Consider the following 27,436-nt stretch of genomic DNA (forward strand, 5'->3'; position numbering starts at 1 on the left):
ATACATTGGTGTGTCCAGGTTAATATAAAAGTTGTTAAACATTTAAGCAAAGCCCAGATTTTGGATTATATAGAACTGAAATGAGCCTCGGATTTCATTTTTTTTTTTGGTTATGCCTGTTAAGCACTGAAATGGGCCCAGTTTATATGAAACTAGTTGGTTATGCTGCAGCTAAGCACCTCTTTTAGCATTCATATTAGTGGTGGGACCCAATTAAATATCTTTTTCAATTAATTAGAGGCATTGTAATTAATTAATCACAAGTAACTGCATTTTTGTCAAATAGCAATATTTGACACAATAAGCAAAGTTTTTCAATTCAAATAAATGTTGGTAGATGCTGAATGGATGAATAGACATATATGTGAACTTAAACAACAAAAATGTTTGTTTCATTTATATTTATCTGCATTTTTCATCCGTCTACTACATTCACAGATGACTGCAAACTCAAAGTGCAATTATAGCAAATGTATTCAACATTTTAAGACTTTTTATGAATTCAAGCACTTTCAAGTCTTGAAAAGTGGTCTCTTATGGGATGCCTACACCATTGGCCAGTACCAGGACTGTCTTAGTGTCCACAGGATCCGTCAATTTGAAGCTCATTGACCCGTTTTAAAGTTTGAAAATGTGGAAAGAATATATATTTTAACAGTGAAAACTTCTACATTTTCAACATTTTTGGGAAGTTTTTGAACATTTTTTGGCGCAAAAAAGAAATGCTGAAAAAAGTGTTTCTTTAAGAACATTCGGAAAAAATATTAGAACTTTTACTGATATATATGGAATCACTTTAGATGATTTTTTTTGGAAGATTTGTATTCATTTTTTGACAATATTTACATTTTTAAAAAATTTTTATTTCTTGCCAAATTTTTTTTTTTTTTTTTTTTAACTTTTCAGGGAAACTTTTAAGGAATTTTTATAAATCTGGGGAATATTTTGCTGAGTTTTTGGATTTTTTTCAGACAAGGGAACATTTTTTTTGGTGCCCGTAAATGAGGACAACAGGAGGGTTAGATATGTAAATTCAGTTTTTTTGTCTTTTATCCGTATTTTTCTTCAGTTGCAAAGAAACCGTGATAAATCATAAATGAAACTTCTGGCAATAAATCGATTATCGCAGATATCGCGGGCCAATTATCGGCACAATATCTTATCATTACTTACTTGTATGTCCCACCTCTACTGTGCACCTGTAGCTTTTTTTTTTTTTTTTTTGTAAAGGAGATAGAGCGCGAGCAGAGGGCTGACCTGGCAGTGGGAGCCTCTCCTGGCGGTGCTGTGGGCGGACCTCCTCTCCTTCCACTCCCCTGCTCCTCTCACTACTTCAGCAGCCACTCTTCCTCCGGCCGCGCACGTGGACAGATTACTACTGCAGTTGCACGCGCGCCCACCTTTCTCGCAGCACCTTTCCCCACTGTTATGTCGCGAGCCCGATGCAGCCAGCTGCGGCACGTTCCTCGCTGTTTTCTGAGCCCTCGCGCGGAAGAAGTGACGTTTTGTGAGCCTCCAGACTTGCTGAGAATGAGCCCCGCATAGCTCCGGGTATTGTTGTCATCTACCCCCTCCTCTCTCCCTCTTTTTCCCCCCATCCCGCGCTCTCCAAGTTGAGTCATTGTTCAGAAGTATGGTAGATAAAGGCCCCTTGTTGACTTCTGCCATTATTTTTTACCTGTCCATCGGGGCAGCAATTTTTCAAGTCCTGGAGGAGCCCAATTGGAAGCTGGCTGCAAAGAAGTATAGTGTCCAGAAGGATAAAATACTTGAGGACTATCCCTGTCTGTCGAAAGATGATTTGGACAGAATATTAGAGGTATGAGCATGTTGTTAAATTTAAACTTTTTTAAAAATATTGTTCAGTTTGAATTCCTGTGATGTAGCCTACTAGTTGATATTTCAGTCCACATGAGGATTGTTTCTAAGTGAATCACCTGACTTGTGTTTAATATTGTGCCATCTCTAACTGGGAAGGAGTGACTTGTGAGGGCTTAATGAACATCAGCTGGTGTGGAGGCTTTTCAACAAACAGCTCCAGGAATTAGTTCATCTTTGCGGGTCAACACACTCACTCCTGTAGTCCAGTTTTACCAGCCTTGGGATCTAAAGTTTATAGCACCAGTTGTCCTCAACTCTTGCTATTGCATGTCTTTATCGCCTGCTATCTTTAGTGGCATCTTGCTATTCAGGACTTATGATAATTGTTTTATTACCTGCCCCATTAGTCCTCTGCTGTAAACCTGCCAGACTGTTTAGAGCAGCAGTTCTGCGACGCCGGGTGTGGAGGGCCAGCCTGCATCCTGACACTGTACGCCGTGTTCCAGCTTCTTGTTAAAATGGCAGTTTCTTAATCAGTAGCAAAGCTGGTGTCATTGACCTCTGCGGTTTCAGAAAGAGCACAAAGTAAGCCAACGCTTCTGTGATTTTTACACGTGTTTGCCCCATGACATGTGGCTTGTTCACCTCCTTGAATTGTGATAAGTTGATTCTTTTCATTTGTTTGAGATATTTGACAAATTTGACCCAAGAATGTCAGGGAAAATCTGTCAGCAAGGAAGAAGAGTGCTGATTTGTGTGCTTTGGGTGCTATTTTCAACATGCCAGGTGGTAGGAATCCTTTTCTGCACTAATAACACTGACCATGGTTCATATCTGTCAAGACAAGATATCAGGCATTATTGCAATGCTCTTTGTTTTGCATTTTGTGCTTGCAAGTATGGCCAGAAACATGTCTCAACCTGTGCCCCCTTTTTGGGCCCAGTATTAGGGAGATTTATTATCCCCCTACCCCCTCTGTTTGCTTCCTTCTGCCTGTCCCTTTTGTGTTTGGGGGACACAAAGGAATATGAACCATGAACCTCCCCCCTGTTCATGGCACCTCTGTAACAGAACAAATCCCTGCAATGACCAGACCGGCTTGTGAATGTAGTCGGTTGAGAGATTTTTAGAAAATTTCCCTGTGGCAGTTGCTGCTGTTAACTTGCTGAGAATGCACGTTTTGGGGGGTGGGGGTGAGGGTGAGAAAGAGCTCCGAGAGGCCGCTCAACTGAAACTGAAACATTTCCTGCTCCTGAGTTCTCTCTGGGGGACAAGACAACAAAAATGCCATCTGTGGGATTTCAAAGCACTTTAAAAGATCATATTAAATGGCATGTTTCCATTTCTGACCCCTTCCCCAGCTACACAGCCCTGTAAGGACACACTCATAGTAGACTGTTTTCCAAGTCACCTGCTGTAATTAAAACCTAGAAATATACAACATATCACCCTTGAGCTGCCTTTCATCAACCTGACTTATGTTCGCAGCGGAGATTCTATTAGATTTCCATTACGGAAACTTTGCTCGGGTTAGCCCTTAAAATATATATATATATATATATATATATATATATATATATATATATATATATATAAAAAAGCAAGCTTAACAAGAGAAGCCTTGTAAAAGTTAGTCTTCTCTGTTTTATTAACAAGCAGTTTACTATTAACCGTAGCACCCTTGAAGTGGTCCCAGTTTACAGGTTGGATTTATGGCCCATGCATGTTGGCTCTTAAGAAGCTGTTGTAAAAGTTCAGTAGGGGGCTGGGGAGGTGGACATTATCACTCCTACAAACACAAATTCAACATTTTAAGCGCCGTGTGTGAGGTATAAAGTGTAAAGAAGTGAGTTCTGTGTTTCAGCGTTGCCCACAGGCATTGTGACAGTCAGGAGGGCAATGCAGTATGAAGTTTACAGCATTGCAAATGCTACTGTAAACTATGCATGTATGCATATCTTGGTTGGAAAGTTGTTTTTTTTTTTTTTGCTAAATGTGAGTGTTGAGCAAATATCTTCACCAAAGCACTAAAACAAGCAAGTATGAGTGTAATTTAATTCAGCAAATGGCTATACTCTTGTCAAAAAAGGTCATTCCAAAATATGAAAGATATATTTAATAAAATATTAAGCTATAAATAAGTAATTTTAATTACTTTTCTTTATTCATTATTGCTCTAATGAATTCCTAACTCTAGTTTTCTTAATGCAGTAAACCTTTGCATAGCATGACCTATTATAACAAATGATCAAGGTATGAACTGTACATATACCACACAGTTTTGGTGCAAAGTATTTAATAAATCAAATTTTGTAAAGACTGAACAGACAGGTTTTCTGCTGTTACTGCTGCAGAGAAAAAAACACTGTCGCTGTTGTATTTAAAAAAAAAAAAAATACAAATTTTATTCCTCAATACAGCTTGCCGCCTTCCTACTTTTGCAGATGAGCTGCTCTGGGTTATTCAGTGTCACCTTCTGCAGAAGTTGCTCTGTTAGTTTGTGTTGCACATGACTTGAAGATCACGTTTTTTGAAGCCAAATGAGAAGTTTGCAGACACAGCTCAGCATAGCTGCTTCACATGTTTAAAGGGAAACATGGCCCTCAATCAGGATGAAAAAGCAACTGTTTTCGCACTGTTTTCGTGAATGGTTAACTATGTTGTGTGCCTGGGGTGCCGTTAAAGGGTTGCTGACTTGGAAATCACCGTTTCAACCCCTTTTGGAAAGTGTAATAAAAATATTACACTGTCTGGGGTTTGGGTCTAAGAAATTATTGAAAAATTACATTTCACAACTTAGCCAGATAGCTGCGTGTCCTGCATATTATCAGCATGATGTCAGTCAGTACTGAAGAAAGAAAGGCAGACGTTTTGAATTGACACTGTTGGGAAAGCACATCTGTATTCATGATAGTTCCATTTGGCGTTCCTGTAAGCCATAACAGTGAACCAGCAAGCACACAGGCTGGACCTCGACTAAGTGGAATATAGCCATTATTAATAACCCTACTGTGGTAAGTCGAAATGTCTGCTGTGAAAAATGTTTGTTGTAACCATATGTTGGCTCTAAACCTCCAACAAGCCCAAACCATCTGAGTTTCATCTGACTTTAATTTACTTTATATTGATCAACTTGGAAAGAAACTAGACAATTAAAAAACAATACTGTGTGTAGTCTCAACATTTCATATGATATTAACAACCTAGTTTAAAGCGACCACTCTAAAATCTGTCAGTGGTGTAAGAGTGACTGCTTACCAGATGTAAGATGTAAGAATCCTTTTACTTTTACAACATGAATCCAGTTTTACAGCTTTCTCCTTTTATGTATTTATCAGATCCAGAAAAGTCAGGACTACAGTTTGCCTTCATCAGCATGAGTTTCTTATAAATCCTAATGAAAATATGTCATGTACTTTGCAGCAGATCATACTTATGACATCATGCACATTGTCATAGTTTTCATCTCTTCCAGTTTTATTTTACATGCAGTCAGATCTGACGTTTGTTTCCCAGATACGTTGTTTTCAACCCATCCACTTCAAGTGACTTTATTGTTACAAGCAGCTGTTTCTGTGTTAAGTGGAAAAAGACCAAGGCTGGGCCGCCAGCTGTCCTGATAACACTTGGAGTTTGTCATTGTGGGTTTTACTGTTCTTTTAGTTATCAGAGCAGTGCAGTGGCAAACTGCTAAACCAGCAGTTTGGCAATATTTTCACTTCCACAAATGCAGATGAATCCTTCACTAAAGGATTATGGTGCAAATGTGACGAGTATAATGGCTAGACTGCTCTTTGTGGTGCCGTGGTTTAATGCACTAATGAATGACAATGTAATGTATTTCATAGCAAACTTTATCCACTTCTTTTGTAGTTTATTTTTTGTTTATCAGTTTGACAGCATTTATGATTTAGTATGAAATTAATGTTTTAATGTAACACTAGCTAGAGCTGCAGTGATTAATCAATCGGTTGGCAACTCTTTTAACGATCAATCAAAGAAAAAGAATGAAAAAATTCTCTCATTCCACTGATTTACATTTTTTACATTTTTTTAACCTTTTTTTTAACCTTTTATAGACCAAACAATTAATTGATTAATGAAGAAAATAATCAAGAGATTAGTCAAAAGTGACAATATGTGTAATACTAGCTTTTTTCAGTATTTTTTTTCCCTTTTTTCATTAGGCCAGAGACAAATTAATCTTGCTGTTTAATACTCATAAGATATTACCTTTATGAAAAGCATGCAGACCTTGTAGTCATTAATGGTATGCTAGTCTGATAATACAGTGTAGTGAAGTTCATCATTAATGACCTGAGAACAGCTTTTTGTGTCTGTGGTTTCATATTTCTAACAACATTTCTGACATTTCCTTCTTATCTGATTTCTCAAGTACTGGGTGTGCTTCTCAGTAAAATAGTGTTTTGCTCAACATCCTTTTGAGAGATTTGTAACCAAAACATTTCTTTATGAAGAGATAATTTTATGCTATTAGTATTTTTTATTTTCCAGCACAAACTAGCATTTCCAGAACGAGTGCAGTTTCAGAGAAGCATTTTCTGAAGATGCTTGATTTTGTTATGGCCAGTTAGTTTTTCCAGGAGTTGCCCAGTGACTTAACCAATTTAGCAACTTTCTAGTTTGGGCCTACTACATACAGAGAGTCTTTTATCTTTCTTCTTTAGTGCTTTTTGCCTTGTTCTCAGGGTCATTTGTGACCAGTGGCTGACCTCTGAACCTCTTAGAGACCTTTTGTCTTGCAGAGCGTGTTCAGACCATCTTCTCCCTTGTTACTACTTGTCCAACTTGTGTAGGTGCAAGTCAGGACAGTTTAGTGTCACCAACACAAGACATTTTAAGATGTGCATGAACATGTTAACCTCTAAAATCTGCCCTCATGTCAAGGTCATGTCCTCTGTTTGACTGACATACACTGAGAGTTTGGCGCTCACTTTCACGATTTAGCGTTCTCTACCCTCATTGTGTGAATCAGCAGTTTTGTACATGTCAAACTTCAGCAGTTTTTACCTGGCAGACAGACTGAACATGTTCAAATCACCCTTATTAGGCTAGAATAAGGTGTAGAGCTGAACACACACAGACCACAGACATGACGCACAAACTAAACATCTGTTTTCCACAGAGCAGACAAACCTCAAGCACCTCAAACTTGTGGGATAAAATTTCACATCGGTCCCAGCAGAGGAATCTATGAATCACTGATTGTTTATCTTGTCATTCTGAGTTCTAAATACCTACTTTCATTTCATGAAAGTTGTGCAGCTGCATTATTGTAAACACCTTATCACTTTCCATTAGTACAGGCCAAGTTACCAAAGTAAACTGCTTTTGGTTTGACCATCTGCGGTGGCGTGCCTCTCTGTTTCAAGGAGTGTTTTAGCTACTTGTACAAAAACAGAAACATTCTGAACTCAAAAACTATGTTGCTCAGATTGTTACTTCCTGTGTGCAACCTTTTTTTACACAGCAGTAAATGGAGCTCTACCATGTAACCTGGTCAACAGATTTACACTACCGTTCAAAAGTTTGGGGTCACTTAGAAATGTCATAATTTTTGAAAGAAAAGCTTTTTTTTTTTCAATGAAGATAACATTAAATTTATCATAAATCTCAGTCTAGACATTGTTAATCCTTAGATCCACAAGTGACTGGACCCTACACTCTTCCGTAAGTGGGTCAAAAATTACCCATATAAGAATCAGTGGGTTTTTATGCTATTTTGTCATTTTGGTTGCAAATAATAATTTGTATTAGTGTTTGTATTATATTTTTGGCCACAAAGAATGATATCATGTTGAAGTATGTTTATTTTTCACTTAACAGATTTTGAACATTTTGATGATTGAAAAAGAAGATTGTTACACAGAACAGCAATAGAAGATAGAAAATAGAATAGAATTTTTCCATTCTTTTCCTTCAGCTGTTGCTGCCCTCCATCCCTCCAAGTTTTTGCATCACATCGTGTGTGATAATATCAGTGATAAAGAGCTTGGGGTCGTAATACAAACATTACTGTTTCTTTAAAAGTATAAAAGGGAACTTAAAAAATGAAATGGAAAGATGAAAAACATTTTTTTCAGGAAAAACTGAAATATGAAATGATAAAAACTTGTCATTACAAAGATATTGCAAGAGAACAACCTCATTTTCATTTTTGACCCACTGATGCAGCTAAGGGTTAATGTGGTAAGTGACTATTCTAGCTGGAAACAGCTGATGTTTAATGGAATATCTCCATAGGGGTACAGAGGAACATTTCCAGCAACCATCACTCCTGTGTTCTAATGCTACATTGTGTTAGCTAATGGTGTTGAAAGGCTAATTGATGATTAGAAAACCCTTGTGCAGTTATGTTAGCACATGGATAAAAGTGTGAGTTTTCATGGAAAACATGGAATTGTCTGAGTGACCCCAAGCTTTTCAATGGTAGTTCACATACAGTTACTAGGTGTCGAAGGTTCCTGTAATCAATTTAACCTGAATAAGACTTTAGCTTGAACATGGCCAATAAGAACCACATGCGTAGAAATGGAAGCAGTCATTACAGGCGCTGTGGCCTGTTGAGGACTGGCAGAAGTTCGTAAGCCAACCCTACATGAGTGAGGTTTTCCTTTTTAATTTCTAGTCATGGATTTAAACACAAACTTGGTCATCACTGCTGTCATCCTAAAGCCCCACTGAGGAGCTGTGTTGTTTCAGAAGACAAAAGAAAGGCCTCCCCTCGTTCTGGTAATTATAGAGCACAACTGTCACAGACCTGTTATTATTAAAGAGCCAAGCATCTTCCAGTATTTTAGAGCTTTTGTGAATTTTGCCAATGCCTGCACATTTCTCCCTTCCTTCCAGCACACTGGGAGAAATAGTGTGGGGTAAAGTATTGTCCCAGCACACATGGCCGGGTGTTTGCTGCTTCCCAAGAGAGACAATTCAGTTTTTGTTGTGGCGGCTCAAGGACACATAGTTGGGAATGATTGATTAAGCGTTTTCTTGTCTCCTCCTCTGGATTTCAACACTAAACCATCATTCCAAGACGTATGTCTTGCTCAATGTGGTTAAAGAGTTTTTTTTTCTATATTTAGTGTTCTTCTGTAAAACTTTTGATCGTGGGGAAAGGAAACAAGCATTAGGAAGAGCGACCACATCAGAGCTACCTGCCCTGTTTAAGCCATGCCTCCTTATGTGATTATGAAATTGCTGTTTAGGGATGAAGCGCTTGCCTTCCTGTTTCTCCAGCGAAGTAAGCAGTGGCTGGAACTCTAAAGCCCTCAGGTTAAAGGCAGATCTCCAGGGTGCATGAGTGTCGTTTCAGCTCATCAGTGCCACTGGAGATACCATCAACATATCACAGGAAGGATGTGGTCAAAGAAATGGAGCTTACACATTTCTTCCCAGACAAACTTCCTGTGTTCGTTGTGCTTAACTCATTTCACTCTTTTATAATTGCAGATGATAGCATCCATTTATTGTTTTATAAGTATTCCCGCAGCCTTTTCTAAGCTGTAGTTTTGATTTTCTTTGTCCTCAGGTGGTGTCAGAAGCTGCAGGCCAAGGAGTGACTATAACGGGCAGTAAGACATTCAACAACTGGAACTGGCCAAATGCTGTTATCTTTGCTGCCACTGTTATCACGACTATCGGTAAGTGCTTTTGGAGGTTTAGGCGTGATAGATCTGCTTCTGATGGAGAAAAAAAACAACACATTTTTGTATTTGTTTTTTCAAGCCAAGATTTAGTAATGTTACTAGTGTCTGCAAAAAATACCAAGCAGAAGTTAGCATGGTTTTGTAGTTGTCTTTTTGATATTGTGACACTGAATTGTCTATACAATAGTATTTCAACTCACCACTTTTTTAAAAAATTATATTTCAAAGGATATGGGAATATTGCCCCAAAAACCTCAGCGGGCCGCATGTTTTGCATCTTCTACGGGCTGTTTGGTGTGCCCTTATGTCTTACCTGGATCAGTGAGCTGGGCAAGTTCTTTGGTGGCAGAGCCAAGCACCTGGGCCAGTATTTAACCAAAAAAGGGTTTTCATTGGTATGTTGTTCTTTTTTTCCCCAATTTCTTGGAAAAGCACCTGCATCTTTTGTTGACCTTAAGTAACTGTTTCTGTTGTTTGTTTTTTCCAGAGAAAAGCTCAGTTTACCTGCACAGCTATTTTCCTCCTCTGGGGTGTGCTGGTCCATTTAGTCCTCCCACCTTTAGTGTTCATGTCTCAGGAGGGTTGGTCATATGTTGAAGGCTTGTACTTCTCATTCGTCACCTTGACCACAATTGGTTTCGGGGACTTGGTAGCAGGTAAGCTGAGAAATATCTGTTTTTAATTTATTAGCTCAAGTCAGGTAATCTGTAGATAAAAGTAGAAATGAAAAGCACCACTTGGTTCTTTGAACTTACTTAAAATTATCTTTGTCCTTGCAGGTGTGGAACCAAATAAGGAATATCCAACTTTGTATCGTTACTTTGTGGAAGTCTGGATTTATCTGGGGTTGGCCTGGCTTTCTTTGTTCTTCAACTGGAAAGTGCGGATGGTGATTGAAGCTCATAAGGCACTGAAGAAACGCCGCAAGCTGCGCAAGCTATCTCTGGATGAGCTCCGGCACTACAAAGAGTCTCACAAGGCTGCCCTTCGTCTGTCACCCACTCCTAATGATGTCAATATTTTCAGCTTCTTGTCCAAGAAGCAGGAAGGCTATAATGACTTGATAAAGCAGATTGGCTCCAAAAAAGATGGCAGCATCAAATGTAGCCCTGGTACCACCAACAATAAATCCAAAGAGATGGGCCGTTCCAAGAGTTGCAATGATGCTCCCGTGTTTAATGGTCATACCATCCTTAGCTTGGATCGCTCACCACGCCAGAAGAGACGCTATAGTTTCAGTGACCGTGTCACTGTTGCTTTTTCAAAGTCCAAGAACTACCTCCTTGGCTCAGACAACGGTTTGCTGCTAACAGAAGATCATGTAGAGGGTGACCTAGAACTTGACCAGGACCAAATGTATGAGAACCAACTTGACAAGGACATCGACCTCGAGAATGGAGGCATGGGAGAGTGTGGAGCAGGTGGTCGAAGGACGTGGGACTTTAAAGAGTACCATCCTCTAACAATCCAAAATGCAAACATTACTTTTATTGACGAGGAAAACTTTCTCAGCAATAACTTGGAGGAGTTGGAGGAGGACAATGACGACGATGATGATTCTAAAGCAAAACTATCCATTACTACTTGTGATGAAAACATTGAAATAGACTCCAAGGAGGAGCAGAGTTCTGAATCTGAAGGATCTGTTTTCACTAGTGATGATTCAGAGCACTGTCACTCCTATGAGAAACTTGTGGAGGAATATGCAAAAGAAGACAATACAGAATCTTGAGATGTTAGAGTTGACCTATGTAAACGCATCTCCCTGGTCCCCTGTTGGTGTCTAAGCATTGAAGTATATGTATTCTAATGTGAACCATTTTAAAGGATATCAAAAGTCCCATTGCACTTTGAGGATCTAATAATGAGACTGCAAAACAAAAATCTAATTTCAAATCAGTGTTCTGTTAATAATCCCCATTGTTTTGACTTCTAAGAATTGAGTTTCTTGTGACGTCTTGAACAAATAGTTTCCTTCATCTTGGTGAATGTGGACTCCAGAGCATGACATGTCACCCCACGAGTTCTGATTTCATGTCTGCTCTATTAATGTCTCACTTTTTATATACAGTTTGGAAAACTATATTCCATGTAGTTTGTTGTAATGTCTAAACAAAAAACTGTTGTCCTTGAGCATTTTTTCTGACTCATAGGCTAATAAGAAATTCAGTGTGGAAATTAGTTGGATTTCCTGTAGTTTCATGTATTTATGTTCACCATATTGGTGTTTTTATAATATTTATTAAATTGAAGGGCATGGTTGCTGTTTTTCAGTGCTACATGGGGTTATATGTCTCCCATTGCACAATTCCACCAAATGAAGACGGATCAAAGTCCATTCTGATGCAGACTGCCTTTTAAAACCTGAGCCAAGCATGTGTCTTAAGAAATGAAGGGGGTTAAGGGCTTTCTCCTTTTTCCTATTTCTATTTCGTTCTTTGAAATTTCATTTATGTGTTTTCATTTTCATTTGTGTCCTTGATGATTTGTTGTGTCTGAGATTGCCATTTATTTTGACTGTAAACAACACAGTAGTGACTGCCATAGGGATCATCAGTGAATAGAACCAACGGAGAGCGAGCAGTGTTATGACACCTTGGACTGAGTTGGGGGTTTGGGGGTTTGTTTTGTACACACCTTTCCTGTTTTGTTTTGGGTTTTTTTTTGACTGCTGTATGTATTGGTACTTACAGTAGGTTCCTCTCAGAATACACTCAAACTGGTTTTATGAACACATTTATTTTATTTGTGTTTTGCTGCTGGCTGCTCCAGTTGTCAGATCTGTGACTTCAACCCTTTCCAATGTGTGGAGAATTGGAACAGACTTTTCACAGCAACAGCGTTCTTCCTTTCTGTCTCTTTAGCACCCTTTCACTTGATAGTATTTGTCATGTATATATTGGCTGAGAGCCCATCAGTAGCCACAAACACAGCTCTGCTCAGGACATGGCCTTGCTACTCTTGTTTGCCTTCTGGGGGCTTGCACCAGGCTTGAATGACTGAAGTACCGCTTATGACAGGCAGCCGAGGTTAACTGGTAACAAATCAATTCTCTCTTGACGTATGTTTCGGTCATGAGACCCAATCGGCAGTTTTGTGTAGTTTCCCTTTTTGCTCCATGTCCAACCAGAACCTCATTGTCCAGTGCTTTTCAATCCCACCTTTTAAAGGGCCTTCAATTACATTGCTAACCCACTGCCTTTTGCACGTTAACTTGCACACAAAAACTTGAAACTGTGTTACTTTGAGTAGTAAAATGACAGTGATGCAGCGTCATCAAGGGCTGCTTGGAATTTAAAACCAGTCTTTTTGATAAAGCCAAATTCTTAAACAGTTTGTTGTAAATAGTCCGATACTTGCAGGGTTGTTTGTGAACAGACAAATCTTACAAGCATGTTCCTTTTTCTGCCTTACAGATGACAGCTATTAAGTAATAGGCTTAAGAAGACAAAGACAATACAGTGTAACATCTACTGTGATTGAAAAGCTGTAATCCTTCACACTGGGTGGTATTTTTTCTTCTCCTTCCTCCTTTTATTTCCTGTCCTTTTCTTACGTCGTCACAGAATTGTTAACAGACACTGTTGTGTCTGTTAACAATTCTCTCACTGTCACTGGTTTTCTTGGATGTATTGGTGCATTGTTATGCAGCCATGGTACTTGACTGAATTTCAAGCACGTCTCTAGATAATTAACTAAGAACAGGTTAGACAGGTTTAAGCCATAGTCTGAAGTTTCCTACTGGTGTTGCTCCATTGTTTAAAAAAACAAAACAAAACTCCAGCATAGTTCTCTGAATAGTTTTAGTTGTCTTTTTTATGAATAAATTATTCATGTTTGTAAAGGTTTGTTTATGAATTCCAAACAAAACTGTATATTTCCTGTAAAATAAAAATTTAATAAAACATTGCTTCTGGTGATCATTGTATTAAATGCATACGCCCATGATGTGATTTTACACATCAAGTTTTCGTACCAATTCTGTGATTTCTTCTGTGGTTCTGAATCTCTCTGCAGAGATACAAACGGGATGCAAAAATGAAGGAATTGTATTCACCAAACATGAATGCTCCCTTCATTGTGTTTTTACAGCTTTAACGACTAGAATGCATTGCATTTCCTGTTGCATGTGGACTGCTAATGTAACACTAAATATGGACAGATCAAGTGTTAGAATGTGACTGATAAGATAAGGAATAATATACTTTAGGTGTTTAAAAGCATAGCACACACTGGAGAACATTTAGTATCTATCTATCTATCTATCTATCTATCTATCTATCTATTTGTCTATCTGTCTATCTGTCTATCTATCTATCTATCTGTCTATCTATCTATCTGTCTATCTGTCTATCTGTGTGTCAATATACAATTGAGGGACTTTTGAAGTCCATGGGATGTATTTCGCATATATTTTCATTAAAAATGTTATGTTTTATTTATTTATGTTTTATGTTCATTATGATCATGTCTTTACAAATTCCATAATTATTTTTTATGGAAATAATCACTTATTAATAAAAAATGATTGACTATCACTAAAATGTCAACGAAATAACCGTCCCCATTTAATAACAACCACCTTCTTATTAGCTAAGCAATAATAAAATGAGCTGAATCAGAAATAGTTTTGATTGTTCTTTTTATTAAGTTGAGATAATCATGACAGATATTTCTTTTTTGGCAATATATCAACATTTATATGGAAAATAACAAATTGTATCCGTGTCGGAGAAATCACTTTCCACTAAGTTACCCATTAACTTTAATTAAGAAACACATGATGTCATTTCCTCCTGAAGAAAAGACTGGCCAGACTCCAAGACTTTCCGAGTTATTTAATATAAAGTAGTCAACAGGTTTACTACAATATCTTTAGAAATAACTTTCAATTTCAATTTTGCACAGTTATATATATAGTATTTAGAAGAATCTTTCTCTAAAATGCCATGTGGTGTTTGGTTATAGGCGGCCATGTTGATTTTAGGCCTGAAAACAGCAAAAATGTCAACTAGGATACCTGTTAACTATGTTAGAAAAAGTCCCACAGTTATATTTTGACCCACATGCTTAATCCTCACTAGGGTTGTGGGGAGCTGGAGTCTATCCCAGCTGACTGAGGGTGAAGGAAGGGGACACCTGGACAGGTAACAGTCTATCACAGGGCTACACATACAAACAAACAACAAACAGTTTAGAGTAAGCAATTAACTCGTTTTTGGACTGTGGGAGGAAGCCAGAGTTTCTGGAGAAAACCCACAACTGCACAGAGAGAACATGCAAACTCCATGCAGAAGGATCCAGGAAGGCCGGGACGTGAAATGGGGATCTTCTAGCTGCAAGGTGAAAGTGCTAACCTCCAAGTCACTGTGCAGCCCGCATATAAAACATGCTATATAACCTAGACAAATGAGATAAAAACATTACATATAACCCTTTACTCACTGAGGAAAATGATCTAGTATTAAACATCTGTGAGTTGCAAAAGTATGAAACTCTCTGGGATTAGCAGCTAAACTGAAGGTGAAATCTGAGTTGAGTTCATCAACAGGATGACAATAGTGTGAGTGTTTGCCCTGGTTTACTTAAACAACAGGCATCTGTCAAAGTCTGTTTTTGACAACATATTTGTGGAAGTAAACCATGGCATAAACAGCAGAGATATCTGAGTACTTCAGAAAAAGAGTTATTGACGCTCACTCTGCTGGAAAATGTCACAAAATCATCTGTAAGGAGTTTGGACATCATTAGTCCACAGTTAGACTGTAGAAATGGAGGGAACTCAATGCTACTGCTACTCTCTCCAGGAGTAGTTGACCAACAAAGATCTCTCTCAGAACAATATGAATAGGCTGCAGTGTCACAGAGAAGCCCAGGGTAACTTTCAAGCAGCTGAAGGCCCCTCTCAGATTGACTAATATTCATTAGTTCACCCTCAGGACAGCAACAGTGGTGTGCACGGCTGGGCTGCTCTCCTGAAGAGAATATTGCTGCCTTTCTGCAGTTTACCAAAGACCACACGGAAGGTTACTAGAAAATGTTTTGTAGATGGATGAGACCAAAATAGAACGTTGTGATTTCTATGAGAAGCATTTTGTTTGAAGGAGGAAAACACACACTCCTTTGTAAGAATGGTGGTAGCAGTATGTGTGATGGGACAGTCTAATAAACTTAGCAAACTCTAAAGAACATCTGTCCATGACTCGAATCTTAAGAGAAAATGGGTCATGTAGTAAGACGCACACAAGTGGTTCTCCCAAAGAAGAATAATGTGAATGTTTAGAATTGGCCAAGTCAAAATCCTGACTTTTACCCTGAAGTGAGCTGTTCATATATAAAAACACATCAGAAGTTATTGCTGCACAAGGATGTCGCATTAGGAACTGAAAGGTTCACACACTTTTGCCACTCACAGATATTTAATGTTGGATAATTTTCTTTAGCAAATAAGTATGATTTTTTTTATCTCACTTTTTTAATTGGGTTCTGTTTATCTACTTCTAGGACGAGGAAAATCAGATGATGTTTTAGGTTATATTAATGCAGAAATATAGAAAATTCTAAAGAGCTCACCGCTAGTTGGTAGCTAGTATTACAGAAGTAAACAAGAAAAGCCCTCAGAGGGCGCAGCACTCCACCTAGGCTGCTCAGCTGTATCACTTCCGACACATGAAATCTTGAAAAAATTTGAGGCAGAAATCACAGCGCTATAGCGCTGAGCACAGGCGTGTTATGACGTGTACGTTATGTACGGATACCAAATTGTGTGACCTACGTATGGTAAATTACTCTTATAAAGGTCTGTTGATCAGTTCATCACTTTTTGCAAGGCTTTGTTTTGCTAATGTTAAAATAACCGTTCCCTCCATGCTTTTATTTTGAAGGCATTTTTTTTATGTTACAGGCTTTTATTTTTGGCACCATTCCAGCAACACAGGAAGTATTTATCGAAGAAATGGTTTCTTGACATGAGGAAGACTGCTGAAAAGTCCAAAAATTCACCTAAGGATGGAAGGAAAACGGCTAGACTCAGAAACACCCCCACAATTTAATCAGTTGTTCCTTGTATCATTTCTGACGGATAAGTCCTGATAAGTCCTCAGCAGTGGATTTGTAGTAGGATCACAATCATGTGATCGTCAGCAGGCAGCTGACGTAGTGTTCGCTTGTTGTCATGGTTACAGTTACAGCTTGTTGATATCTTGCTATGATATAGAAATCCTTAACAAATCCGTGGATCCAGACTATAAGCTGCATAACTGCCAAAATCTAATCACTTGGTCCTTGTGTCATTTCTGACCTTCCCTGGAAATTTCATCCAAATATGAATATTATAAAAGGCTGTTCCCACAGCAGCTCCTTTAACTGTCTCACCGGATCAGCTGGCCAAGCAGTAAACAGATTCTGTAGCACCATGGTGATGTTGCTGTCTGGAAAAAAATAACTTCTGTGTAGGTTACACCTGTGAATTCTCTTTCTGAGACGCACATGTCCTCATTCCTCATCTCTGAGAAAATGTGGAATGAAATGTTTCATTCATACAAAGAACTAAATGCCAGAATATTTTAGCATCTGCTGACTGGTTTTACAAAAGCAGGGAGAAATGCAAAAATGCTAAAAAAAAAAAAAATGCAATAAAAATTATAACAGTTCAAGACTTATGAACACAATAAAGAAAAGTCGTTTTAAAAAGTTATTCCTCTCCCACATTGAATCATTCTTGGAGGCCATCATAGTTTTGTGGTATTTCTTCATTCAGTCCAACATTTGAAAGTTCAAGGAGTTAAGAAATAACCTCCCATTTATTAAAAACTGAAAGTGCAAAAAGCAATGTGTTCTTAGATCTTGTTGCACAAGCAAACCTGTAGTACTGAATTTTATTTCCAAGGACATTCAAACTCCCAGTTGAATTAAGGATGCAAGATTACAAAAGTAAACCCTTTTCCACATTGATGTAAATGAACCCGTAGAAGCCTGCTGTTTTCCTGCAGATCTTCTAAAGAGACTCCAGTAGTCACTCAGTGTCAGCAAGTTCATGTGTAAAATCTGCATGGTGTGTTACCCAGTCATAGTGTCACCTGGCTCTGCTGCTTATGCACACAAAATTCAAGGTCACGCTGTCAAACGAATGAAGCACACTTCAAAAGGAGCAAAAAGCAAATATGAAATTGCCATAATAATATGACACTCAGACCCCAGTGAGAGAGAGAGAGAACACGAAGTCGGTGAGTTTGAAAGTTCTGACTGCCCTTTATTATCGACTATCAAGAAAAAACTGGAACACAAACAAATTTTTAATAAGTCACCGGTGCCAAGCTGCTGATCTGCCAAAAGATGTGAACTCAGCGTCTGCATAAAAGTCAGTCATTGTTAGCACAAGCTAAAAAATGAACCCCACTGCCTGAAGGGATTCAGTTGAACATCATGCTCTCATTCCACCCTGAGTGAACAATTCACCTCAGAGATCTGTCACTGTTAGATTTATAGAAAGGTGGAGCTGCTGATAAAAACACAGATATAATTATTAACTCTAAAACAGCTATGTGATGGTGCTGCTTCTTAGTTTGTAGATATGTTAAGAAGATTGACAATTTAAACATTTATCTTTGGATTTCTGCCATCAATGTTTGACTATGGGCGGTGCTGGAGAACCTTCACCCCTATAAATGTTAACTCCTGATGACTGCTTCTGACGGTTACTGAACCAGACTAAAGACAGGACACAGTGAGAAAATGTGCTGAGGCTGGTGGAAAGCAGAATGTCTCCTGTTGCTGTGGGATTCCAGGCACAACGTAAATCAGCCAAGTTCCTCACTCCAGCGTGCCACCCAGTAGATGCAGAGAAATGACTGTGGGCACCGAAAGCATTGTCGTTTAAAGGTCATTTTGTGCTTTTTATTACAGTAGACAGTAGAGAGATGACCATAAATGAAGGAGAGAAATGCTGCAAAGGTTCTTGCCACAGTTCCAGCCAGCTGCTCCAATTTAGTGCAGCTGTATTCAGATTATGCACATATTTAAAAGAATTCATTGCTTTATATTTCTATTTTTGTAATAACAGTGTATCCAATGACAGCGTGAATACAATGAGGCAATGTGAAACGGATCGCTCATCGTGATGAGCCTCCGGAGAATTACAACTCCCCTCAGCATAATGGAGGTCTGTAGTGAGTGTTAGGTCATGAATTATTTGTCCTGCTACAACTTTCCTGTTTTGGTTGGGGGTTTTGGTGGAAAGCAGGCTGCATGGAGGCTTGGTGGTTAGTGCTTTCGCCTTGCAGCTAGAAGATCCTGGCTTTCCTGGGCTCTTTATGCATGGAGTTTGTAGAATGCTGCAAAGGTTCTTGCCACAATTCCAACCGGTTACTGCAATTCCAGCACATCTATATTCAAATTACGCACATTTTTAAAAGAATTCACTGCTTTGTTTCTATTTTTATAATAACAGAGTATCAAATGACAGCGTGAATACAAAGCAGCAGTGTGAAACGGATCGCTCATTGTGATGAACCTCCAGAGAATTACTAGAGGAATATGCAGCTCAGCATAAAGGAGCTTTATGTTAGGAGTGAGTGTTAGGTCGTGAGTTATGTGATGATCGTTGGTTTGTCTGTCTGTCTGTTTGCTTGTCTGTTAGCAGCATTACTTTCAGTGATAATATTTGCAACCCTGAGCATAAAAAAATGCCTGTGGTGCCGTGATTTCTGATCATCAGTTACTAATAAATAAATTCTGCATTTCTGACTATGCCATTCGGGGGAATGAACAGCCTTGGAGGAGTGCTGTGCTCTCTGGGTGCTTTTCTAGTGTGTCCTGCTACAACTTTACTGTTTTGTTTGGGGATTTTGGTGAAAAGCTCTAAAAGCCCTCAGTACACTACCTGCACAACACCAAACAGTAGTCAGACAGAGATAAGGCCTAGTAAGTGAACATTTAGCAAAACCAGAACTAAGACATGAATTAATATTGAGCTTACACTCATCATGTAGATAAATATAACAGAATGACAACTTTACTCCTTCGCAACTTGTTTCACCAAACAATTCAGTTATTCCCAACAAAACAAGCAGCGGGCCAAGTTAAAATATACTCCCTGGGACTAATCATTGATATATGAGCGGTTTGATCTGATTAGACTAACAGTAGCCTGGCAGCACAAGCAAAGAACTCGCCATCACGTTCTCATTTAATTAATCCTGATGCGATTTCAGCTTTTCCAACAAAAGCCTGTGCTTCAAACCAGTAAGAAGAGCACAGACAAAAGCCTACTGCTAAACGTCTGCCACCGCTGCTTTCATGGCAGCTCATAGACACAGGCTGACACAAACAGCAACATTTCCTGAACCTCGTTGGGATTTTATAGCAGCTTTAATAACTTCACCATTATACTCCTATAAAGCTTGAATGCTCTGAAAAATGTGTCTGAAATAAAATTTAGTCTAGCTGTGCAGCCACAAAACCGTGATCAAATTAAATGTCATATTAGAACACACTGAACTTTGAAAACATCTTAGCGAGCCAGCTAGCTAAGAAACATTTTAATATATGCTCATATCATGCTTATTAGTTCAATAAGAGAAGGTGCTAGTCATGCAGCTGGTCAGATTGCAAATGTAGGCAAGGGGGCATGTACATACCCTCTTCATCATCAAAATAACTACAATTTAGAAGATGCCTCGAGACAGGAAAGTTGGCATTTGTTCTTAGACTGGTCTGTGGTGGGACTGAAAGAGACAATTCAGAGTCACTGCAGTCTTCTGGTCAGCTCATAAAGGGAGCTACAGTATACATACTTGTTTTGTGGCTTTTTTATGCCCTCATGCTCATTTTGCAGTAACCACAGGTAAAGAAGGATCAGAGAGTCTCGTGCCTTTAGTTTCACAGCATTTATTCTTCGCACATTTCACCACGTCAGCAGTGATGATGGTGCACAGTCGGGGGATTTTTAGGACCAAGATAAGATCAGGATCAGAAATCAGAAGACATTTGTTTTTCAGAGATAATATGCTTCCTTCTAGTTTGTTGACTTCTATCCCACTGATAGCATCTGGAAATGTGCAGCAAGTCCACACTAAATACAATCAATTCAACTGTATAATTTAGCAGAAACTGACTGTGTCTATAAAAAGCATTCACCCTTTTGGAAGTTTTTCTCTTTAACTCTTTTCAGCATTGAATCCAGGTCAACATAATTTGACTATATTGACCTGGATTTACAAAAAAATATTCTTTTGTGTCAAAGTGAAGACTGATTTTAACAAAATAATGTCATTAATTAACATTTAACATGTAGAATAAGTAATTTCAGAAGTATTCACCCACTTCAAGTATTTATTTAGTAGAAGCACCTTTGGCTACTCTCATAGCATTGAGCCTGTGTGGATCTGGTCTACATTTTTAACCAATAATTCTTCATTAAACTACTATATGAAGAGTCCCTTTCAAGTCCAAATAAATACTTTTTACAGGCACTGTAAATAGGTTGGCTATTGTCATTTAATGCAAGAAAACTTCCATTGCAGAGGTCAGAGAACAGATAGTTTTTATCATAAAAGAGTACAGTTTGACCTTTGGAACTGTATTACTGTTGTCACTGCATCTGTCCCTGAGATCAGTAGAACAACACATGGATATCAAACGTTCACATATAAAGAAAAATAAAAATAACATCTTTGAGACATGTTCATGCAGTGTTTTCACTTTCAAAACGTTGTAATGTTCAGTTAGAAGAAGTTTACACTGGACCTAAATATACACAACCGTTCAAAAGTTTGGGGTCACCCAGACAATTTCCCACTTTTATCCATGTGCTAACATAACTGCACAAGGGTTTTCTAATCATCAATGAGTCTTTCAACACCATTAGCTAACACAATGTAGCATTAGAACACAGGAGTGATGGTTGCTGGAAATGTTCCTCTGTACCTCTATGGAGATATTCCATTAAAAATCAGCTGTTTCCAGCTACAATAGTCATTTACCACATTTCATTTCATTTCTTTATTTATTAGGACGGGACAGTGCATATTAATGAACAAACAATCTCATAAGTTTACACAAGGTTGCAGTAAATAAGCTGGATTAAGCACAAGGCTAATTTCCATCTGTTGTATCAAACATAAAAGAAAAACATACAGGGATACAGATGTACAAAAAAAATACAGTAAAACAAAGACAATGATGAATTAATTCTGACTGGGTTAAACCTACCATAAAGTACTATTATTTTAGTGAAATGCTTGCTAGGCAGAGCCTGTCATAAAGTGCTTACAGTTAAAGTGCCTGATTCTCTCACTGCTCACAAGTTTGATTGCTAATCAACCATGCCTTATACTGTCTCTGAAAACTGACAAAGGTGGATCTTTCTCTGATAGCTGTAGGTGAAATTTTCCATTGTGTACAACCTTTAATAGAGAAGACATTCTGTGCAAAGAAGGACTTTCTAAATTTCACTTCACAGCCACCTCTTGTATTGGTAATACCATTTCTCTTTTTGATAAAATCCCCCAGCGGCTCTAGGCCATCCCATTCATAGGCTTATACATTAAACAAGCACTTGTAAATGATTTGAAATTCTCAAGGCTTAGGAATCGATATTTCTTTTGCACAATGATGGAATGGCTTTGGCTTTTTGTCAAACACCTTGATGGCTTGTTATAAAGCTGTTCAATAGCTTTTAGAGCAGTGATACTAGCAAACGACCAGGTTATGAAGCAGTATTGGATGTGAGAAAGGATCATGCAGTGGAGGTTAGGTTTAGGTTATGTAGATTTAGCGACTTCTGTCTAGACGGCATTTCTGATTATTTTAATGGCATCTTCATTTAAAAAAAACTGTTTTTCTTTCGAAAATGAGGACATTTCTAAGGGACTCCAAACTTTTGAACGGTAGTTGTGCAGTTATGGACATATAATATATCCTTCTCCACAGAACTAAGAAAGTACTCACTTTTTATGTAACAGCAATGTTTACATGTAATAATGTTAAAGGGCTTTGGTGTCCACTAGATGTAAAACACATTGTGGAAAATTAGCTCCTTGGTGTGATGAGCTGCTGAAATTTTACACTGAAGTGTTGAATGACTGGATACAGCCAGCACCCAAGAACCACAGCCAACACATTATCTGGCTATTTTATGTGAGAACTTTTTGCTTGTATGATTTTAATTACATCAAACTTTTTATCGTTTTTTTTCTCTTCCAGTATGCATAAGAAATAAGTCCTAATATTGCACTCCCAGTGGTCTGCAGAGTTTTCAGGCTGCTGCTATTCATTTGGAGAGTTGGATTATGCAAGGAGTCCTCCAACCAGCCACATGACAACCTTCATCTTTCACACTGAGCTACTTCCTTCAGAGTTTGTGTTTCCTGGACATAGTGTGTGCTTGTGAAGAAATTACAGCAGGGCAGCATTCAAGACCGGCTGGCAAACCTACAGTCAGAATATACAGTCATCAAATATTAGTAATGCAACTTATCACTGTGTTTTACATGGTAAAATAAATGTTTCTTCTTAATTTGTGTTGTTTTACCTCCACAATCCTTGTCTTAAAACCTTCAAAGCAAAGCCCGATGTCTTCTAAAGGTGACTAACTCTCAGTGTGTGTGGAATAGTCAATGCCGTCTGTCTTTGTATATCAACAACCATCTCATCCTGAGACAGAATGATGCCAGCTCACTTTCTTGTCAACAAAGGAAGAGTGGGAACCAGATGGAGGGTTGTTTCTGTTGCCTGCACTATAGCTAAGGCAACAACAGTTCAAAAAGCACCGGTCCAGGATGGAGAAATGTGACGAGCCCAAGGACCTCTCTGACATTCAATTGTTTCCTGAGTTTCTGTGTCCAGCCTTCCGGACCGGAAACTTTTGGGCACCCCCCAGAGGTGAGTTTGTGTTTGTTTGTTTATGTGTACTTGTGGGATTGTTAATGGAAAAGTCCACTGGCAGGTTGCCCAGTGCTTTTTAAAGAATACATTGAAAAGGATGGGAAAAAAGACACTGAGCAGCGTTCAACAATGCCGCTTAACAGCTGCTCACGTTGACGACGAGAATCTGGTTCTCAGGAAGGAAAGTAGTAACTGTGACCTTTGGCCTAACGAGACCCACCAACACAACGGCCTGAGTCACTTTGAAAGAGCTGATTGTGCTGACATTCACAAAAAAAACATTTTAAAGTAAAACACTCTACTGGTTCACCAATGTAAGGCAACAGGACAGTTTCAGACACACCTGTTGAATGTACCAGCAGGTAGAATCACATTTTTCCTTCATCTTCACAGTTAAGTCCCTTAAAAACACTTTAAATGACCATAAAACAAAGCAATGACAACTCAAAGCACTTAGATTAATAAAATCTAGGAGAAAAAAACAAAAATCAATGCATGGATGTGGACTGATGAGAAGAAAGTGTTACTCCTTGGCATTTCACATTTATTGTTCTTATTATTATGCTATGCTACATTAAAAATAGAATCACAAATAGAAGTGAAAAGACAATATAGTTATTGATAGTTCAGGCAACAATAATTTCACAGGTACTCTTAAAAATACCCCAAAATGAGCAAATGCAACCTTTGTACGCAGCATTTATGGATGAAATGTTATCAGGTCTCGAGTTGATTTGGTTTATCATCTGAGATAATAAAAAAACTTCACAAGGCAGAATTCTGACGTAAGCAGGGAACGACTTCAGGTCTTACTGAGCGTGTCAACGTAACTGAAAGTAACAGTTGAACAATGCTATGTCGTCAGCTATGTGTGTCATCTCATCTGTTGCAGGAAGAATGTTGTATACTTCAGCTAATCAGACAACAGCTACAGTCTTTAGGGGTGATGAACTTTCATTGAACTCCAGTGTGCAACGATGTATGTAAAGTTTTGGACATATTTTGTGTAAACCTCTACATGGAAGTCCGAGCAGCGCTGGCTTTTATAGAGAAATTTCTTCATAAATTCAGTTGCTCTGTTTTTAAAGAAAGAACTTGATTTCTTTCCACTGCAGTAAGTCTGTACTTCCAAGCAATATATCTTGAGTACAGTAGAACAGTATATAAAAAAGATATTTAATCAAGATATGACAACAGAATACTGTCACTTTTTTTCCCAAAAATCTTAACCAGAACTGTTGTATCAATGTAGGATGTGTAGCTTAACCTGCCAGCATAGACAAGCTGTCTGTATATAGTCCTTCTGAAAACCTCAGTAGACAAAAAAATAAATCATGATGTTCTGATGTGATGACACTAGACTTGGATTGAGCATAATAAAGAAGTCAGCCTGGACTGGAAAAAAAAAAAAGCACAAGAACTGCAAAATATCTAAACAAAAAAAAAATAGTCCTCTACTGCCCTCTGGTGGAAAAAACACCCTAATGTACTTTTTAAAACAAATTGTGTAGAATAAAATAGAACAGGATAGAAGAGAAAAGAAGAGAAGAGAAGAGAATAGCCACTTTATTGTCAAACAGAACAATAAAGTGGTCCATTTGTGTCTCTTTGTGGTCGCTGTGCATCTTTTGTGATCGTTATGTGTCTGCTTCTTTTGTAGTCGTTTTGTGTCTCTTGTGGTCATCTCTTGTCTTTGTTACACACACACACGCACACACGCACGCACACACATACACACACACACACACACACACACACACACACACACACACATATATATATATATATATACTGTATATATATGCACGGGAAACACTGAATCAGTTATATTTCATGGGTGCCCATGCCCCGTGCAGTGGCACCCATGGGTACCATGGGTGCCACTGCACAGAAGGATTATTGGGAATTAAAGAGTCTGATGGCTTGGAGGATGAAACTGTTGCAGAACCTCCACCAGAGGGGAGCAGGGAGAGCAGTCCATGGTCGGGGTGTGTGGAGTCTTTGATAATGTTCGGCTCCACTGAGACAGCAATTGTGTGCAACATCCTGGATTGATGATCTTCTCTGTGTAGGTTCAAATGTTAATGAACATACTCTAATAATCTATCCACTCCAAATCCATTTTCTTCTACAGTGCAGCTGCTGTTACACCCCTGTGTACCTCCACGAGTTTTCGTGAGGTATATAGACTTATATCTTCTTAATTTTCCACTGCTGGGAAGGTGTGAATAAAAGGCCTGGAATAGTACATCCTGATCACACTCTTCTGCTGGAACTCACCACCCTCAGGGCTGTCTGTGTGTTTGTCCTTTATGCCCTAGATGTTCACTTAAGGTGTTTATTTCTTGAAATAAAACTATAATTTTAATAAACTCTGGAGGTAGTCATCACTTTATGTTGCAGCCCACAAACTGGGGTCACTGAGCGCATCAACCACTTAAGTGTTCGGTGCTTCAAAATAGCATGGGTTGTCTTCCTGGTGCTATTGTGGTGACCTGAATTTTCAGAAAATGCAACTTGGATCCTTTCTTATTAGCTGCTTCCTCTATTATGGTCAACTATTCATTGGAGGAGTACATTTGAGGGAATATTTTGGAGAGCCATGAACAGAAATTCACAATTTACAATAATTAAATATGCTTTATGCTTTACTGACACGCACATCAGGTTAGCAACTAAAAAAAGAAAAACAAAACAAACAAAACACAACAAGAACAGAATAAGAGAATAGCTAAAATAATGGCAATTAGTATCTCTCTCTCTCTGTCTCTCTCTTCATTTTTTCTTTTTCTTTCTTTCTTTTGTTTTTTGTACGGACATAACTAAAAAACACAAATGAATGTCATCATAATACAAATTTTGGGGGATTGGGCTGTTTTTCTGAGCAGTAAATATTAAAATGTCTCACAAAATCCACAATTTAAATCGAGCTGTTATTATATATTACTAACAGCTTGTGGGCTTGTCAAAACTCGCTGAAATTAGATAAGATAAGATAAGATAAGATAGTGTTTTATTACTCTCCACGTCAGGGGAAATTTCCAGTGTTACAGCAGCAAAATCTTTCAGAGCAGCACTAACTATATGTACAGTAAAGATAATAATTATAATAACAATAATATATACAATATATACAAGAATGAAGGATGAGAAATGAATAAATACAGTATTACTAACTATAAATAATGCAGCAGTGCAAGGAATTGTTGTGCAGATTTTACCATGATTTAAGATGATATGATGTAAGTCCAGTTTATGTTAACATCAGCCAGTGATGCTGATGTTGTTCAGTCTTACAACAGATGGAATGAAGGACCTGTGATCGCGTTCCTTCTTGCAGGGTGGATGTCTCAGTCTGCTGCTGAAGGAGCTGCTTAAAGACACCACAGTATCATGCAGTGGGTGAGAGGGATGGTCCATGATGGATGTGAGCTTTGCCAACATCCTCCTCTCACCCACCTCCTCTATGGAGTCCAGGGAACAGTCCAGGACAGAACCTCCTCCTGACCTTCTGCTTAGTCTCTTTCTGTCCCTTTCAGTGCTCCCTGCTCCCCAGCAGACCACTGCATAGAAGATAGCAGACGCTACCACAGAGTCATAGAATGTCTGGAGCAGAGTCCTGCACACTCCAAAGGACCTCAGTCTCCTCAGCAGGTGGAGACCACTTCTTGTACAGGACGTCTGTGTATTAAATAAAGTTAAAGAATGGTTTATTGTTCTGTTGTATCATTTGTATGGAAAGCAAAACAATCACACCAAATTTTGAAATTTAAAATGTGTAACATGAATTGTTTTTAACTAAAATTGTTAAAATTGTGCACTTAGAGGTTTTTTTGTCTCTGGCTTCACCTGATTACAATTTCAGCAAGTAATTTTTAACTTTTATTTTTCATATTTAGAGTTATTTCGTTACCGTTTGTAAATAAATAAATAAATAAATAAATAAATAAATAAATAAATAAATAAATAAATAAATAAAATAAAAATAAAAATGACCGCTTACTCTGCCTTTATTTTGAAATGCTGGCGGAAGCTCGACCCCGGAAGCACAGCGGTGTTATTAT

The 27,436-nt window shown here is 38.3% G+C and overlaps 1 protein-coding gene across 1 annotated transcript; it reads left to right on the forward strand.

Annotated features, from left to right (window-relative positions):
* Positions 1-1,305: 1,305 nt before the first annotated feature.
* Positions 1,306-13,397, forward strand: kcnk5a (potassium channel, subfamily K, member 5a). Its single transcript, XM_023282921.3, has 5 exons — positions 1,306-1,819; positions 9,371-9,482; positions 9,717-9,883; positions 9,976-10,144; positions 10,268-13,397. Exons 1-5 carry the CDS (start codon positions 1,634-1,636, stop codon positions 11,218-11,220), a joined length of 1,587 nt encoding a protein of 528 aa, XP_023138689.1. The 5' UTR covers positions 1,306-1,633; the 3' UTR covers positions 11,221-13,397.
* The last annotated feature ends 14,039 nt before the right edge of the window (positions 13,398-27,436 follow it).

Source organism: Amphiprion ocellaris, chromosome 20 (genome assembly GCF_022539595.1).
Source record: "Amphiprion ocellaris isolate individual 3 ecotype Okinawa chromosome 20, ASM2253959v1, whole genome shotgun sequence".
Classification (NCBI taxonomy): Eukaryota; Metazoa; Chordata; class Actinopteri; family Pomacentridae; genus Amphiprion; species Amphiprion ocellaris.

Coding starts and splice junctions, on each gene's coding strand:
- kcnk5a (XM_023282921.3), top strand. CDS start 1,634: ATGGTAGATAAAGGCCCCTTGTTGACTTCTGCCATTATTTTTTACCTG. Junction 9,884..9,975: donor CCAAAAAAGGGTTTTCATTG/GTATGTTGTTCT, acceptor TGTTTTTTCCAG/AGAAAAGCTCAGTTTACCTG. Junction 10,145..10,267: donor TTTCGGGGACTTGGTAGCAG/GTAAGCTGAGAA, acceptor TTGTCCTTGCAG/GTGTGGAACCAAATAAGGAA.